The sequence below is a fragment of the Eptesicus fuscus genome, chromosome 6 (genome assembly GCF_027574615.1).
Source record: "Eptesicus fuscus isolate TK198812 chromosome 6, DD_ASM_mEF_20220401, whole genome shotgun sequence".
NCBI classification, from domain to species: Eukaryota; Metazoa; Chordata; class Mammalia; order Chiroptera; family Vespertilionidae; genus Eptesicus; species Eptesicus fuscus.
Window position 1 is genome coordinate 93,570,394 of NC_072478.1, and position 13,151 is coordinate 93,583,544.

Sequence of the window (13,151 nt, forward strand, 5' to 3'; positions counted from 1 at the left end):
CAGTCTATGACAGCTCCCTGGGAACACACAGGAACGCGGAGGCTATACTAGTACACCGCACATGCGCGCACACACTGCAGCCCCCTCTCCTACTGAAGTTTGGGGCAGGTTATGGATAACTCTCTGGGTCCCTGAGTATTAGTGGGACTGTGTCCCCTTCACATTGACTCAGGTGGCACAAAAAGAGTGAATAATTTGTCCGACTCAGACTTGCATCCTCATACAAGAATGTGCTCTATGAAATAGAGGAAGACGGTTATATTCAGATCTTGTTATACTTTTTAGGAGAAGAAATTAAACCCCTTTCCCCCTCCTCAATTGGCTTGAAAACCCTCAGGAATAAAATAAAGCACCAGTAACTGTCTCCCTCCATCATGAAGTACATTCCCACGGAAGATTTCGTTTTAAACAGAATGCCTCTTCTGGTAAGGAAAATGATCGCAGTAGAAAAGGCAGTAACAAATTTTACAAAAGAAGAGAGAAGAATTGAATGGCTTTGCAACGTGATGTGTCTGAATGGCTTAAACACTGAACTCGTGCAAGGGGCTTTTATAGGTTCCGTACGTTTCCATTACACCAAGGAATCTGAGACCTTACACTGAATGTGGAGCCCGCGTAGGCTGGAGGCCCCATTCGCTCACCTGGTTGTTGTGTGGCATCCCATACAGCGCTTCCACCAGGTCCGCGGCCCTCTTGAGTATGACTTCCTGTCGGGAGAAGCAGACACAGGCCTCTGAGTGAAGGCAGGTTGTCCTTATCCTGGCCACTCTCTGCCAAGGCACTGCTCTGAAGTCAGTAGCTCCGGGAACCCCCGAATGGCACTAAATCACCAATTTGTCCCTGTTCACATACACACTTAATCGAGTCAAAAGGTGAGCATCGTTGGTGCTGCAAGATAAAATACATCACTCAAGCGCCTGCCATAGGCACGATAAAGCGCTCATGTGTTTATTGCCGAATACAATTGCGAGGTCATTTACTGGATGACTACAATCGATGTCATTCAGTGCATGTTATGAATCCCTAAGATGCGTTTATTTTGCACTTAATTGCTTATTCCAGGCACCATGACCTTATCAGACAGGTCATTTTCGAGGGATTTCCAATCAATCTTCAGCTACTAGAAGCATGTAGCATTAAACTTCTTTATCTCCATTGTGTGGCACAATCCCGACATAAGCGGGTGACACAGTCAACCCACACACCTCGGCCACGCACTGCTTGTCGAAGGCTCTCACCAGAGGGGTCTCCTGCCCCCAGGAGCGCCCTCTGCACGGGTTCTCACGACCGGCAGTGTCTCCTTGGTAGTGATTCTTCTCTATTCCAGGATTGTTAGCATCTTCCCTATTTGCTCATTCATTCTCATCCGAGATCTATGCTCTGCTGTTCGCTCCCACCCCATTGAAGAAAACGTATCTCCATCTTTTCATTTAGGTAGGCTTCCACATTTAGCTTGCGTGCTTGTTTCCAGTAATATACGGCACTCCACAAAAGTGTGTGTAGTTGTAATTTTTTTTTTTTGGTTCTAACCAAAATCAATCTTTCCCTCTTCATTTTGCCCTAATTTTTTGCAGATTCATTTATACTGTAAAATGTGATACATGTTGAATGGAGGCTTATCAGAGAACCAAACCTAAAGGCGTGCTTGGCTATCAGAGGTGACTTTGCAAAAAGACATGTTTTCAATTTTTTTGCTGTGGGTAAAAGTTTCAAAAAGAAGTCTAACTTTATTTTACACAATCAATTTCTGCATGGAGACGTAGTACAGCTCCCTTTTCATACACTGGAGATGCGGATCAGAAAATAGGGACATAATTGCATTCATTTTGCCGTCACCATAGCCTCTTCAAAAATTCTAGAACAAGTCTTGAAATGACAAGCTCTTAGATACATATTAGCATTTCTCAATGTTAACTTCTCCATAATACAAGATAAAATAGTTGTCATACTGCAGTGACTACTATTATATATGTCCTAAATTCAAAAATGAGGGAGAGGGGTTTTCAGTTCCTTAATAAACATTTATGCTTGCCTTAAGCTGCTAGACCCCATTTACAAGAACAGTCCAGTTATTTTTCATAGCAGGAGTGAAAAGTATTATAGAATCAATGGGGTTTGAATCAATACATCTGAAATAATTCCTTTATGTTTCTAATGCAAGCAACCAGCTAATTTACAGCCTTTTGTTTGCAGTATTGTCTGACCACAGCAGTTAATAATTCACCGCGCGATGGGCACGCTGAACCCTAGCCGCAGATCAAATTCAGCTCCACTGCTCTCTCTGGAACCTCGCGGCTTTCTCTGGCTCACAGGGAAGATGAAAACAAAACAAGACCCAGATAGTTTACTTACTAAGGTTTTACTTCTCTGGGTCTATGTTCAGTTATTTCTTCAGATACATATTTATGCCAGTGTTTTGGGGTTGGCAGAGAAAGTATTTTTTCTTTTCATTTTGAGAAAAAACAATACAAGTCTCCTGTTTGTCAAGAGCCATAAGACGGGTAGTTTCTACACTTGTGAGCACTGGTGTCGTCGAGGATTTCAAGCGGTGCTTCCTAATTTATTCAGTTAATTGCACAGAACCAGGGAGGAGGGACAGTCAATATAAACCCCAAGATCTTTGAAGTTTTTGTGAACCTGAAAAGTTCACAAAAAGGCCAGCTACCCATGTGTGCTGTATGTTTTAATCTCATATATATTGTGTGATAAAGGTTTTCAATGATTTAATCCACGTGGTTTTTTTCCTCATGTGGATACACAGAGCTCTCCTCACCATTAATCCTTTGAACATGGAACACCTGAATCTTGTTTCCTAAGGTTGACTCCTTCTTTGATCCGTGAAGCTGGGCCATGCTTTGCAACCTGGCTCCCTGCTAAGGGTGGGTCACCGGCCCCACACGGCTTCAGACCAGCCGTCTCGAGGAGGGTGAACCTGGGTTATCACTTCAGCGATGCCCTTAAATGATATCTCGCCCATTTCAGAACGCTCCCCGACTGCGGCATCCACTGTGGGGTTCACAGGAGAGCCCACATCTTGGTCCTGCTTTGCCCATGTGACTCAGCTTCTATTAGTTATTTCCACAAACGGGAAGGAGAAAGGAAACGTCCGGGTCCTCTATGAGTGAGTGCCACGGGCCTGCAAGGTGCTTGGATTTCGGTGACCAGAAAATTGCTCTCACCTCCATGTCATTACGCTCCCAGGGAACTAGCCCCCAAGCGTGTTTGTGTTGGGATCTAATATATTGCCTTTCAATCAGGGCTGAGAGCCCCTGAACACACCGACAGAACATGACGAGCAGGTCAGGAAAGCAATAAAGATTTTACAGAGCTGTCCAAGGTGCTAAATTTACTCAATAATGGGTTTGGCACCATAGTGTTAACCTCTCATTTACTACCAGTTTGAGGGACTAAATTGAAGTAGCTGACTTCATTTACCTTGAAATGTATATTTTATGACATTATGTAAGTAGATGGAAAGGGCACTGCCGTTTTAACAATTTAAAGGCTAGAGCCCGTTTAAGATGAAACTTGAATATTTATTGTATATTGCACTTAAAGTATATAGAATGTTAAAATGTATTGATTAAATTTGTAAAAGGCATTATAACAATGACAGGTAGTATAAAAGATGTATGCCTTTTAAAATCAAATTGATAGTGTATGCTATCTTTTCTGTGGTCACAAGTGTAATTTTTTTGCAGTTTTATATGGTAATTGGAAAAATCTGTAATTTCACATTAGGAAATGATTGAGCCTGGGATGTGTGTGGGGGGGAGGGTGGTGGGATTTCCTATAAGGGGAAGAGCTGGATGTTTCATATCATCTTTGTCTCTGAAATTGTTCCTCAAGTCTTAGTTTTGTGGCATTAGGAGGGAGCATGGAATAAGGATCCTTCCACTCTAATATGCAATTTTAATATTTCTGAGAAGAAAGAGCACTTGACTAGTACTAATAACTAATTTTTCAAGGCATTTATTTGTCAGGAGAGATTTCCTCTTCTTTCATAATGTTTAAAACGTCTCCCTGCTTGCAGTTTAAAACATGAGGGTAGAGATTAGATTCTTCCAGGATAATTAATCCTATCTTTGGATTTTTTAAAAATACCCCATAGGGGAATTAAGACAAATACTAGATCCTAAATATTGAAAAGCCTAGGAGTCTCCTTACAGAGCTCATGCTTGTTCTCAGTTTCATCCCGAGTTGGACTATTTTTTTTCTTTTCATGGCCTTGGATTTCTTCTCCATTAAAGAAACAGAAAATGTTTACTTCTTGAAAACAACAACTTTCCTCTCACAATTAAAACCTGGTTGCAACTGTCTCGCCATGACTGTCGATTGATAATTACATGAATGGGGGTTCAAAGAGAGAGAAAATGGATAAAAGTAAATCTATTTCAAGTTTACAGACATGCTGAGAAGACAGAAGGGCAAATGGAGTCCCGAGAAATAGCCCAAGTGCAATTGTTCCAGGTTTTACTTGGGTTTGGAGCCTTTACCATAATAATGAGGAGTGGGGTACAGAGGGAAGATTCTGCTGTGGTCCCTGCATTGCAACTCAATCAATCAGCAAATATTCTTTGAGCTTCCTGTGGCCCCCATGGTCACACACTGATGATTACTTGCTCTCCAGAACCTTTCAGAGAACACTGTCTTCCCAGAATCAAGTTACAGGGTTCTACTGTAATTACAAAAGATTCCCCACAACAGTCTGCTCCTACCCTCTTTATCCAGTCTTCTCACCCTGCACATATAAAGAACTGCTCACTACTCTGGTCTAGCTAGTCTTCCTCGCCTGGGAGTAAAATGTGGGGCTCCTTCCTCTCCACACCTTCACTCCTTCTGTCTCTCCTGTATTTCAAATGCTGGCTTCAAGCTGCGAAAACTCGTTCCCACCCTCTAAAGCTTAGTAATGGTGGTGGTGGTGGTGGTGGTGGTATAACAATGACAAAGTTAACTATGGTTTATTGAAAGTGGAATATTGACTCATTCAGGTACTGTCCATATCACCATTTCACAGGTGAGGAAACTGAGGCTCAGAGAGGTCAGCTAGCTTTCCCTGAGTTTACACAACTGATAAATGGCTGAGCAGGGATTCAACCCCATGCCTGTTAGACATCCGAGCCTGAGCTTTTGAGAATTACGTGATTCTCTTGGAATGAATCCCGCCTTCACTGGTACCCCAGCTCCTAATCTCTCTCATTCTTCTGAAAAAATAGTGCTGACTGTACCACCCAGCACAGCAGTACAAGCATCATTCTGCTACAAGGGTCATTCTGCTCTGCTCTTAAGTGTGTGAGTGTCTGCTCTCCACACTAGGCTGTAGGTTCTTTAAGGCCAGCGATGTGTCTCAGTCTCCTCTCAGCCTCTAGCACAACGTTTACCAAATCAAGGGCCCTGAGAAATTCTTGTTGAAGAGTTTATTCTAAGGTAGTTACTGATTTTTTAGAAGTGCATGCTTAATTTACATGGCTAAATGGCAACGTCGCATATTTGGCATGGTTTATAAAAGCAGGAGACTTAAATTTGGTGCTCCATTGGGCTCCAGACTTTTCAATCCAATATATAAATTCCCAAAAGTTAAGTCTTGATCACTGCGGGGATTTTTTTATGTCCCTTCTTTGTTTGGATTTACTCGTTGTCTCCTGCTGGCTTGCGCTTACATTTTAATTTTGTGATTAATGTAATGAATCACGTTGGGTACAGACATTATCTCAAGGTATAGGCTCCTAGCAACAGGAGTTTGGTCTTGATGAACATTAGCCTTTTATTAACTGTCCTCTTAGGCCCTTAGAAATACGTAGGGAATTTGCACTCTTTTGGGAAGCAGGCGTAGCATGTCTGATATGCAGACATGGTCAACTCATCTTTCCTTTTGTTTCTTGAGAGTAAAATCTCTGATGGTGTTTATCCTCCATGGACAAGCGTGTGGCTGATAAGCTCATATTCGCTGCCTACACCTAACCTTCTAGGGAGAAAGGGAAAATTGGCTAATTCTCTAACAGTGAGCCCATTTATAGACCCAATTCACTGTTCCGAGTAATTCAAACCCAGGTAAGCAGGGGAGATGGTCTAAAGGACCCCTCATTCACAGCACATAGAAGCCAACTCACAAAGCCAGATGGACACCCATTTACCAACACAACATGCATTTCAAGTTTCAGAATCAGATTTTGGAGACTCTGGGAACTCCCTCATAAAATAAGGTCCAGGGATGCTTCCGTAACTCGGGAGGACAATCTGTGCTTGGCTTTCTGCCCCCTAGAGTGGGAAATGATGTTTTGCAGGATGTAGAGGAAAACAGAAGCTAAACTACAAGCATCAAAGGCAAGTGGACGTGGGTGATTCCAGAGAAAGCACAATACTCTCTGTCACGGCACGGTTTCCTGACCCCACTTACCAACAATCTGCTTTGCCTTTGCAGGGGCGTCGGACACCGACATGGTGGGCACAGATACCAGCAGCATAAAATGAAGCGAAGTGGCAAAAACCACTCCTGACTTAAAGGCGATATACATCTATCAGTGAAACCAGCAGTTATTTCACATGCCTCCTCACTCAGGAGTTGACTGGAGGGTCCAGTTTTGAGCAGTACATTCAGCTCACTAGCCCTTAAATTCCAGCTCCTTCCCTGCCTGCTCCTGAAAGTCTGGGTGGCACTACAGATTGGAAATCCCGAAAGCCAAAAATCAGTTGGAATTGCCCATTCCCCACAGAGCTGGATGCACACGGCAACAAATACTAGTTGTGCTGAGCGGTATTTCTGTGGAGGGTGGTTTTATGTCCCAACTTCCTTTGTGTTGATTCAGCCAAATGGAAAATTCCACCATGGTCGATGTTGCATTCTTAAAAATCATATAATGAGGGCAGTGAGGGACAGAGTGAAACAAACCAAAATAATACTTGAGCACAGTTTAGTTTCTGATCCTCTGAGACATTCCTCAAATTTTTCATTTTTCTGGTAATATGAACTTGAAATGGAGCTTACTGCAGAGATCATTAGAAACCTTTAGTGTCACGCTTTCAACTCTTTGCTCAGAAGCCCTGTGACTGAGAAGAGTCACTTACATTTAGCGTGGATATAATTAAACATGTTTCTGTTGGAAGGGGCATTCTCATTACAGCTAAGGACCACTTTAGAGTAAATTGAAATGGAAAGGAGGAGCAGAGATGAGGCGTAGGTAGCAAGTGGTTATTCCTAGAGAGGCATAAAATGCCAAATGTGTAACAATTATATTTTACTGTCCTGCATTGTAAAGACTTGAGCGTATTTTATTATATAAGAAGCGTTAGCTGAAACTTACAGAATATTCCCAAACACACTCATTGCCCATCGTCTTATAAAGAAAAATAAAATTCAAACCTTAATCGAAATCTGCAGAAATTTCCAGAACAAAGGAATTAAATATTCAGAAGGGGGTCTATGGCTATTGATACAAGAGGCATCAAAAGCATGCTGGTCTGGTCTAAAGTAAATGCAGCGGCCACTTCTCAACCTCCTTTCACCTTCAAGTTGATTTTATGTTCGGGGTAGATGAGGGCTCTCTTACTCCTAAACGTTTTATTATGGATCATCTGGCTGGAGGCGTTGCCTTTGTTAGACGTGGTACTGAAGAGTTCGGAACCACATGAAATTAAAGTAGGTTGTAAGCTAATGCAGCTCTGTCAATGTAAGACATGCTAACTTACATGACTGACTTTTACAGTGGAAAGAAAAAGCCTGTTTTCAAAGCAGCTGTTATTGCCTCAATGGAAAAGAAAAAAAAAATCAATGAAAGCGAAATGAACAAGAGATTTTGTCTGAGTTGCAGTTAATACCACTGAAGAGCTATGGATATTAAAAGGTCAACAAATAAATTAGCCAGAGTGTTATGAAATGAATGATTTGGCTTATAATTTTATTGAGTGAAAATTGTTCGCTGCCTATTAGACCAGGTAATTTTTATCTGGTGCCTCAATTACTGTTCCGTAAGCAATAATATAGTTGTAAGAGCTGTTGGTTCGATCGCGTGACCTCTGAGAAGCTGGCTAGGACAGCTGCCTTTACCGTGATGGATAACTGAGGGCGGCCTCCGCCAGGTGCCGGACCTCCCTTTCCTGCAAGGGGATCTCATAAAAGAAACATTACAGCTTGATTCATTTTACCAAAATGTGCGACTTTTCAAGTGTCAGCAGTTAAGGATAAATTGTGAAACCTGGTGTTCCTGAGAAGAGTTATGACAATGGCTTTCCCCCCGTCTTTTTGGTCTCCTGGCATTCTCTTCGAAATGGTGTCATGGTAATTGGTGAATGGGAGCCTGGGGTGCTTCCTGCCACAAACACAGTGAAAAATGGTGTTTGCACCCCTGTGAACCTGACCCGCTTGGAGGTACAGAGCTGAACTTGGCCACCTCCGGCGGGCTCCTCTGATTCCAATCCGTTGTACCGGTTTCAGACCAGCGCTCTGGGTTAGGTCCTGCTGAGTGGCCTTGGAAATCGGCTTTCTGATCAGGATAAAAGTCTCGGCTTAAAGAGAAGGCTATGGGCAGAGGTGCCTTTCTCAGGGGTAGGTTGTAAAGTCAGCACATGAAATAAAAACTGCCTAGACTCAAAATTACCCTTGAAAATCTTTTAAGTCGCCAAGGCCTGGGCTCTTAGAAACACAAAAGCCAAATATTAACTACTTCTGTTTCTCTTTGTCTTTTGCCTGTGGCTTCCCTTTCCTTGGGGTGGAGGAGAAGAAATATCTGGTTTGAAAGTAAAAGGACCACTGAGTCAACTAAGAGATGTATTGTCACATGTACAAATGTGTATGTCCGTGTGTGCGTTTGGCATGTGTACACAAGTGTATGTGTTTAAGTACGTATATTTAAACTTGAGTAAGTGATCTGTGAATGCTGGAACTATGCTGTACTTTAAAGATAACTCAGGGAAGCATAAATATAGTTTGGGTTGCTTGTTTTTTGCTTCTGATATTGTTGAACATCATCCGTTATTATATGGACCTCCAGACCAATGTTTCTGAACGATGACTCCTGGGCTTTACAGGTGGTCTTAACTGTAATTGCATTGGAAGTGCACTGCCTGCAGATCACTGGGGCTCAGTCCCTGTTACCCCAGGGCTTAGATGAAGTGTTACTCAAGGCTGAAAACAATGAGCAAGTCTGAAGACCTCCTAGCATCTCTGTTTCTAATGGCTTCGGTCTTTAAGAGGAGGATACTAGATGGTGGGCAGGTAGACGTGAGTTAGTCCCTTGTTCCTCCTGTGACTTCTTGAATTAATGAGCAATCATCTTCAATGTTCTTTTACATGGGGTATGATATGAACTAGGTTAAACTTAGTCCCCCTCATCGAGATCACAGTGCTAACAAAGACCTTGAAAGAGGTTCCAGCCCTAACCGGTTTGGCTCAGTGGACAGAGAGTTGGCCTGCAGACTGAAGGGTCCCAGGTTCAATTCCAGTCAAGGGCATGTACCTTGGTTGCGGGCACATCCCCAGTAGGGAGTGTGCAGGAGGCAGCTGATTGCTGTTTCTCTCTCATCGATGTTTCTAACTCTCTATCCCTCTCCCCTCCTCTCTGTAAAAAAATAAATAAAATATATTTTTTAAAAAGAGGTTCCAGAAGTAAGCTATTGGAGTAATCTGTTGTTACAGGTCCCTACCACCATCACTCTGTAGCTAAAGAGCGAGAGAATGATCCCCAAGATGCACAGGTGTGCATTTTACACCCCTGCTTCCACTTTCACCTGGCTCAGGCAACCTTAGTCTATGCTGCCACTTCCCTGTTTCCCCCTGGCCAAGAGGAGTGATACTTTTTAAAAGACTGGTTTGCAAAATTGCTTTTTTTCTCTCTCCTTAAAATTCCCTTTTCTTAATTCTAAGGGGCAGGCCTTAGGATGCTGGCTCTGGAGTCCAACAGAGTTGACTCAAACCCACGCCCTGCCCTGTAATCGCTTTCTGGTCTGCAGAGCAGGGTTAATACCTGCACCTGGCTCAGCACACGCATTGAGAATAATACCGATAACCCCTGCTTAGTTTCCAGAGGACGTGGACAAATTTCATGCATTTTTTAGAGTCAACGTGCATTATCCACTCTGAGTGCTATTTGAAACCTCCTTTGCAAAATACTGTGAAAGATTCTGAATGGATTAACGGTGGAGAAGGCTGGTGAGATGGAAAACCTCCATTTACCAGCTGCAGAAGCTTGAGCAGGTTACTTGTCCTTTCTGTGTCCCAGTGTCCTCATCTCTAAAATGGGCGTGATACCATAGTGACAGAGTAACTCGCTGCCAAGTCAGTTAAAATAAATAAAATAAAATAAAAAGTGAGACTTGTAACCTCTAGGAGTACTGTGCTTTTTAACTGAAACTATATCTCCCTCTTCAGAAAAATGATATATGCATGTATGTGTGTGTGCATATTCATCACACACACACATACACACACACACACAAGTCTCTATATAGGGTGTCCCCCAAAATTTGAATAATTATAAATACAGTGTTTATTAAAATACATTTCATTTTCAAACTTGAGCTATCAGCTGTTAAAATGTATATACATTTTGGGGACACCCTGTATAATTTCAGGGGTACAGAGATCCAGGCTATACTCAGCTGATGAAAGAATCAGTTGGGGGCACTTAGTCCCTAAACTATGTATATTATCACAATGGGTAAATGGAACCTGCCCATAAGTTTTCTGGCAGATAGAGAGGAGAGATGCAGAAAATGTACTGTGTTCCATAGTTTGTGTTTTTGACAAGAGAATGCAGAGACTACATTTTTTTTGAAATCATACTCAAGCGTGCTTTGTCTGACAGTCTATTCAATAAAAGGTGTTGGGAAAATTGGACCGATACATGCAAAAAAAATGAAACTAGACCACCTTCATATGCCATGTACAAGAATAAACTCAAAATAGATTAAAGAGTTAAATGTAAGACTCAAAACCATAAAAACCCTAGAAAAAAACATAGGTAGTAAAATCTCGGACATTTCCCTTAGCAATATTCTTTTCTGATATATCTCCTCAGGGAAGGCAAACAAAAGAAAAAAATGAACAAATGAAACTATATCAAACTAAAACGGTTTTGCCCAGCAAAGGAAACCATCAACAAAATGAAAAGACAACCACTGAATGCAAGAACATATTCACCAATGATACATCCTATAAGGGGTTAATATCCAAAATCTATAAGGAACTCATACAACTCAACACCAAAAAACAAACAATCCAATTAAAAATGGGCAGAAGACCTCAATAGACACTCCTCCAAAGAAGACATACCGATGGCCAACAGACATATGAAAAGATGCTGAGTGTTTCTAATCATCAGAGAAATGCAAATTAAAACTATAATGAGGTATCACTTCACATCTATCAGAATGGCTATCATCAATAAATCGACAAACAAGTACTGGCGAGGATGTGCACTGTTAGTGGGAATGCAGACTGGTGCAGCCACTGTGAAAAGCAGTATGGAGTTACCTCAAAAAATTAAAAATGGAACTGCCTTATCACCCAGCAATTCCACTTCTGGGTATATGCCCAAAGAGCATCCCTACGTTCATCATAGCATTATGTACTACTAGAGGCCCGGTGCATGAAATTCGTGTAGGGGTAGGGTCCCTAGGCCTGGCCGGTGATCAGTGCCTATCTGTGGGGCAACCGCAGGCAGGACGATCGGGGGGCGGGGGGGGGAGGAGTGCTGGCACCCACCTTGGCTGGTGGCCTGGCGCCACCTGCTCACCAGCCTCAATTGGGGGCAGCTCCTGCATTGAGTGTCTTCCCCTGGTGGTCAGTGCTCGTCATAGCGGCCAGTTTCACCAGTTGGTCCACTTGCATATTAGGGTTTTATTATATAGGATACCCAACATATGGAAGCAATGCAAGTCCCCACCTATAGATCTATATATATAAAAGCCTAAGCGACTGGCCACCCAGCTGGTAGCTATGATGCGCACTGACCACCAGGGGGCAGACGCTCAATGCAGGAGCGGAAACCACAGGCATGGAAACATGGAACATACTGATGAATCTCAGAGGGAAGGGGGGAGGGAAGAGGGTGTAAAGAGATTAACCAAAGATCTTATATGCATACTAGAGGCCCAGTGCATGGATTCATGCACTGGTGGGGTCCCTCCGCCTGGCCTGCGGGGATCAGGCTAAAACCGGCTCTCTGACATCCCCTGAGGGGTCCCAGATTGCGAGAGGGCACAGGCCAGGCCAAGGGACCTCTAGTATGTAGATTTTAAAAAAAGGTTGTGTGTGTACACACACACACACACACACACACACACACACACACACACAATGGAATACTACTCGACCATAAAAAAGAATGAAACCTTACCATTTCCAACAACACGGACGGACTTAGAGAGTATTATGTGCTAAGTGAAATAAGTCAGACCGAGAAAGACAAATACCATATGACTTCATTTCTATGTGGAATCTAAACAACAAATTAAACAAAACAGAAACAGACTCATAGATGCAGAGAACAAACTGATGGGGTTGCCAGAGGGGAGGGGCTTCGGAAAAGTACAGATTAGTAGTTACAAAATTGTCATGAGGGGGATGTAATAATGTACAGCATAGGGAATATAGTCAATAATATTGAAATAACTATGAATGGGGCCAGGTAGGTGCTTGAATTATAAAGGGTGGGGATCATTTTGTAAAGTATATGACTGTCTAACCACTATACTGAAACTAATATAAAATAATATTGAATACCAACTGTAATAGAAAAATAAAGAAATAAATTTTAAAAGTGTTTTGTCTACGAATTATTATAACCTATGATTTGCTTTTGTGTCTGTATTTTTTATTTGGGTCACTTTGGTTCCTGGATATAATGTTAATAGAGTTTCTTCAAATTAAAAAATAACTGAGTTAATAAGATGAGAGAGTGGCCAGTGTCATGGTGTGGAAGATAAAGATGTAGGGATTTTCTTTATCCTTTTCTGAAACCCTTAGTCACCCCCTTTTCTGCTAACAGGCAATGTGGTTATGCAAAGAGTTCGTATTTGTATTTTCACTGATGCAACTGTGGCTTTTGAATCACTGATAGTCTTTGCATAAAGACTAGAACAATAACGGCGTAATTAGAATACAATGTATACAGCGGGCTCCCGGTTCCTTTTGCCCCAGCTCTGTATTTATGATA

At 42.3% G+C, this 13,151-nt stretch overlaps 1 protein-coding gene across 10 annotated transcripts in view; it reads right to left on the reverse strand.

The window, feature by feature from the left end:
• Positions 1-13,151, reverse strand: part of EBF1 (EBF transcription factor 1) — a 385,879-nt gene that overhangs the window by 15,459 nt on the left and 357,269 nt on the right. For all 10 annotated transcript variants that reach the window (XR_008556430.1, XR_008556431.1, XM_008147667.3 and 7 more), the window contains exon 12: positions 642-707. Coding sequence is in view for 8 of the 10 variants with exons in the window: in XM_008147667.3 (XP_008145889.1) it covers positions 642-707 (66 nt within the window). In the remaining 2 variants the exon portion in view is untranslated. The remainder of the gene's footprint in view (positions 1-641; positions 708-13,151) is intronic.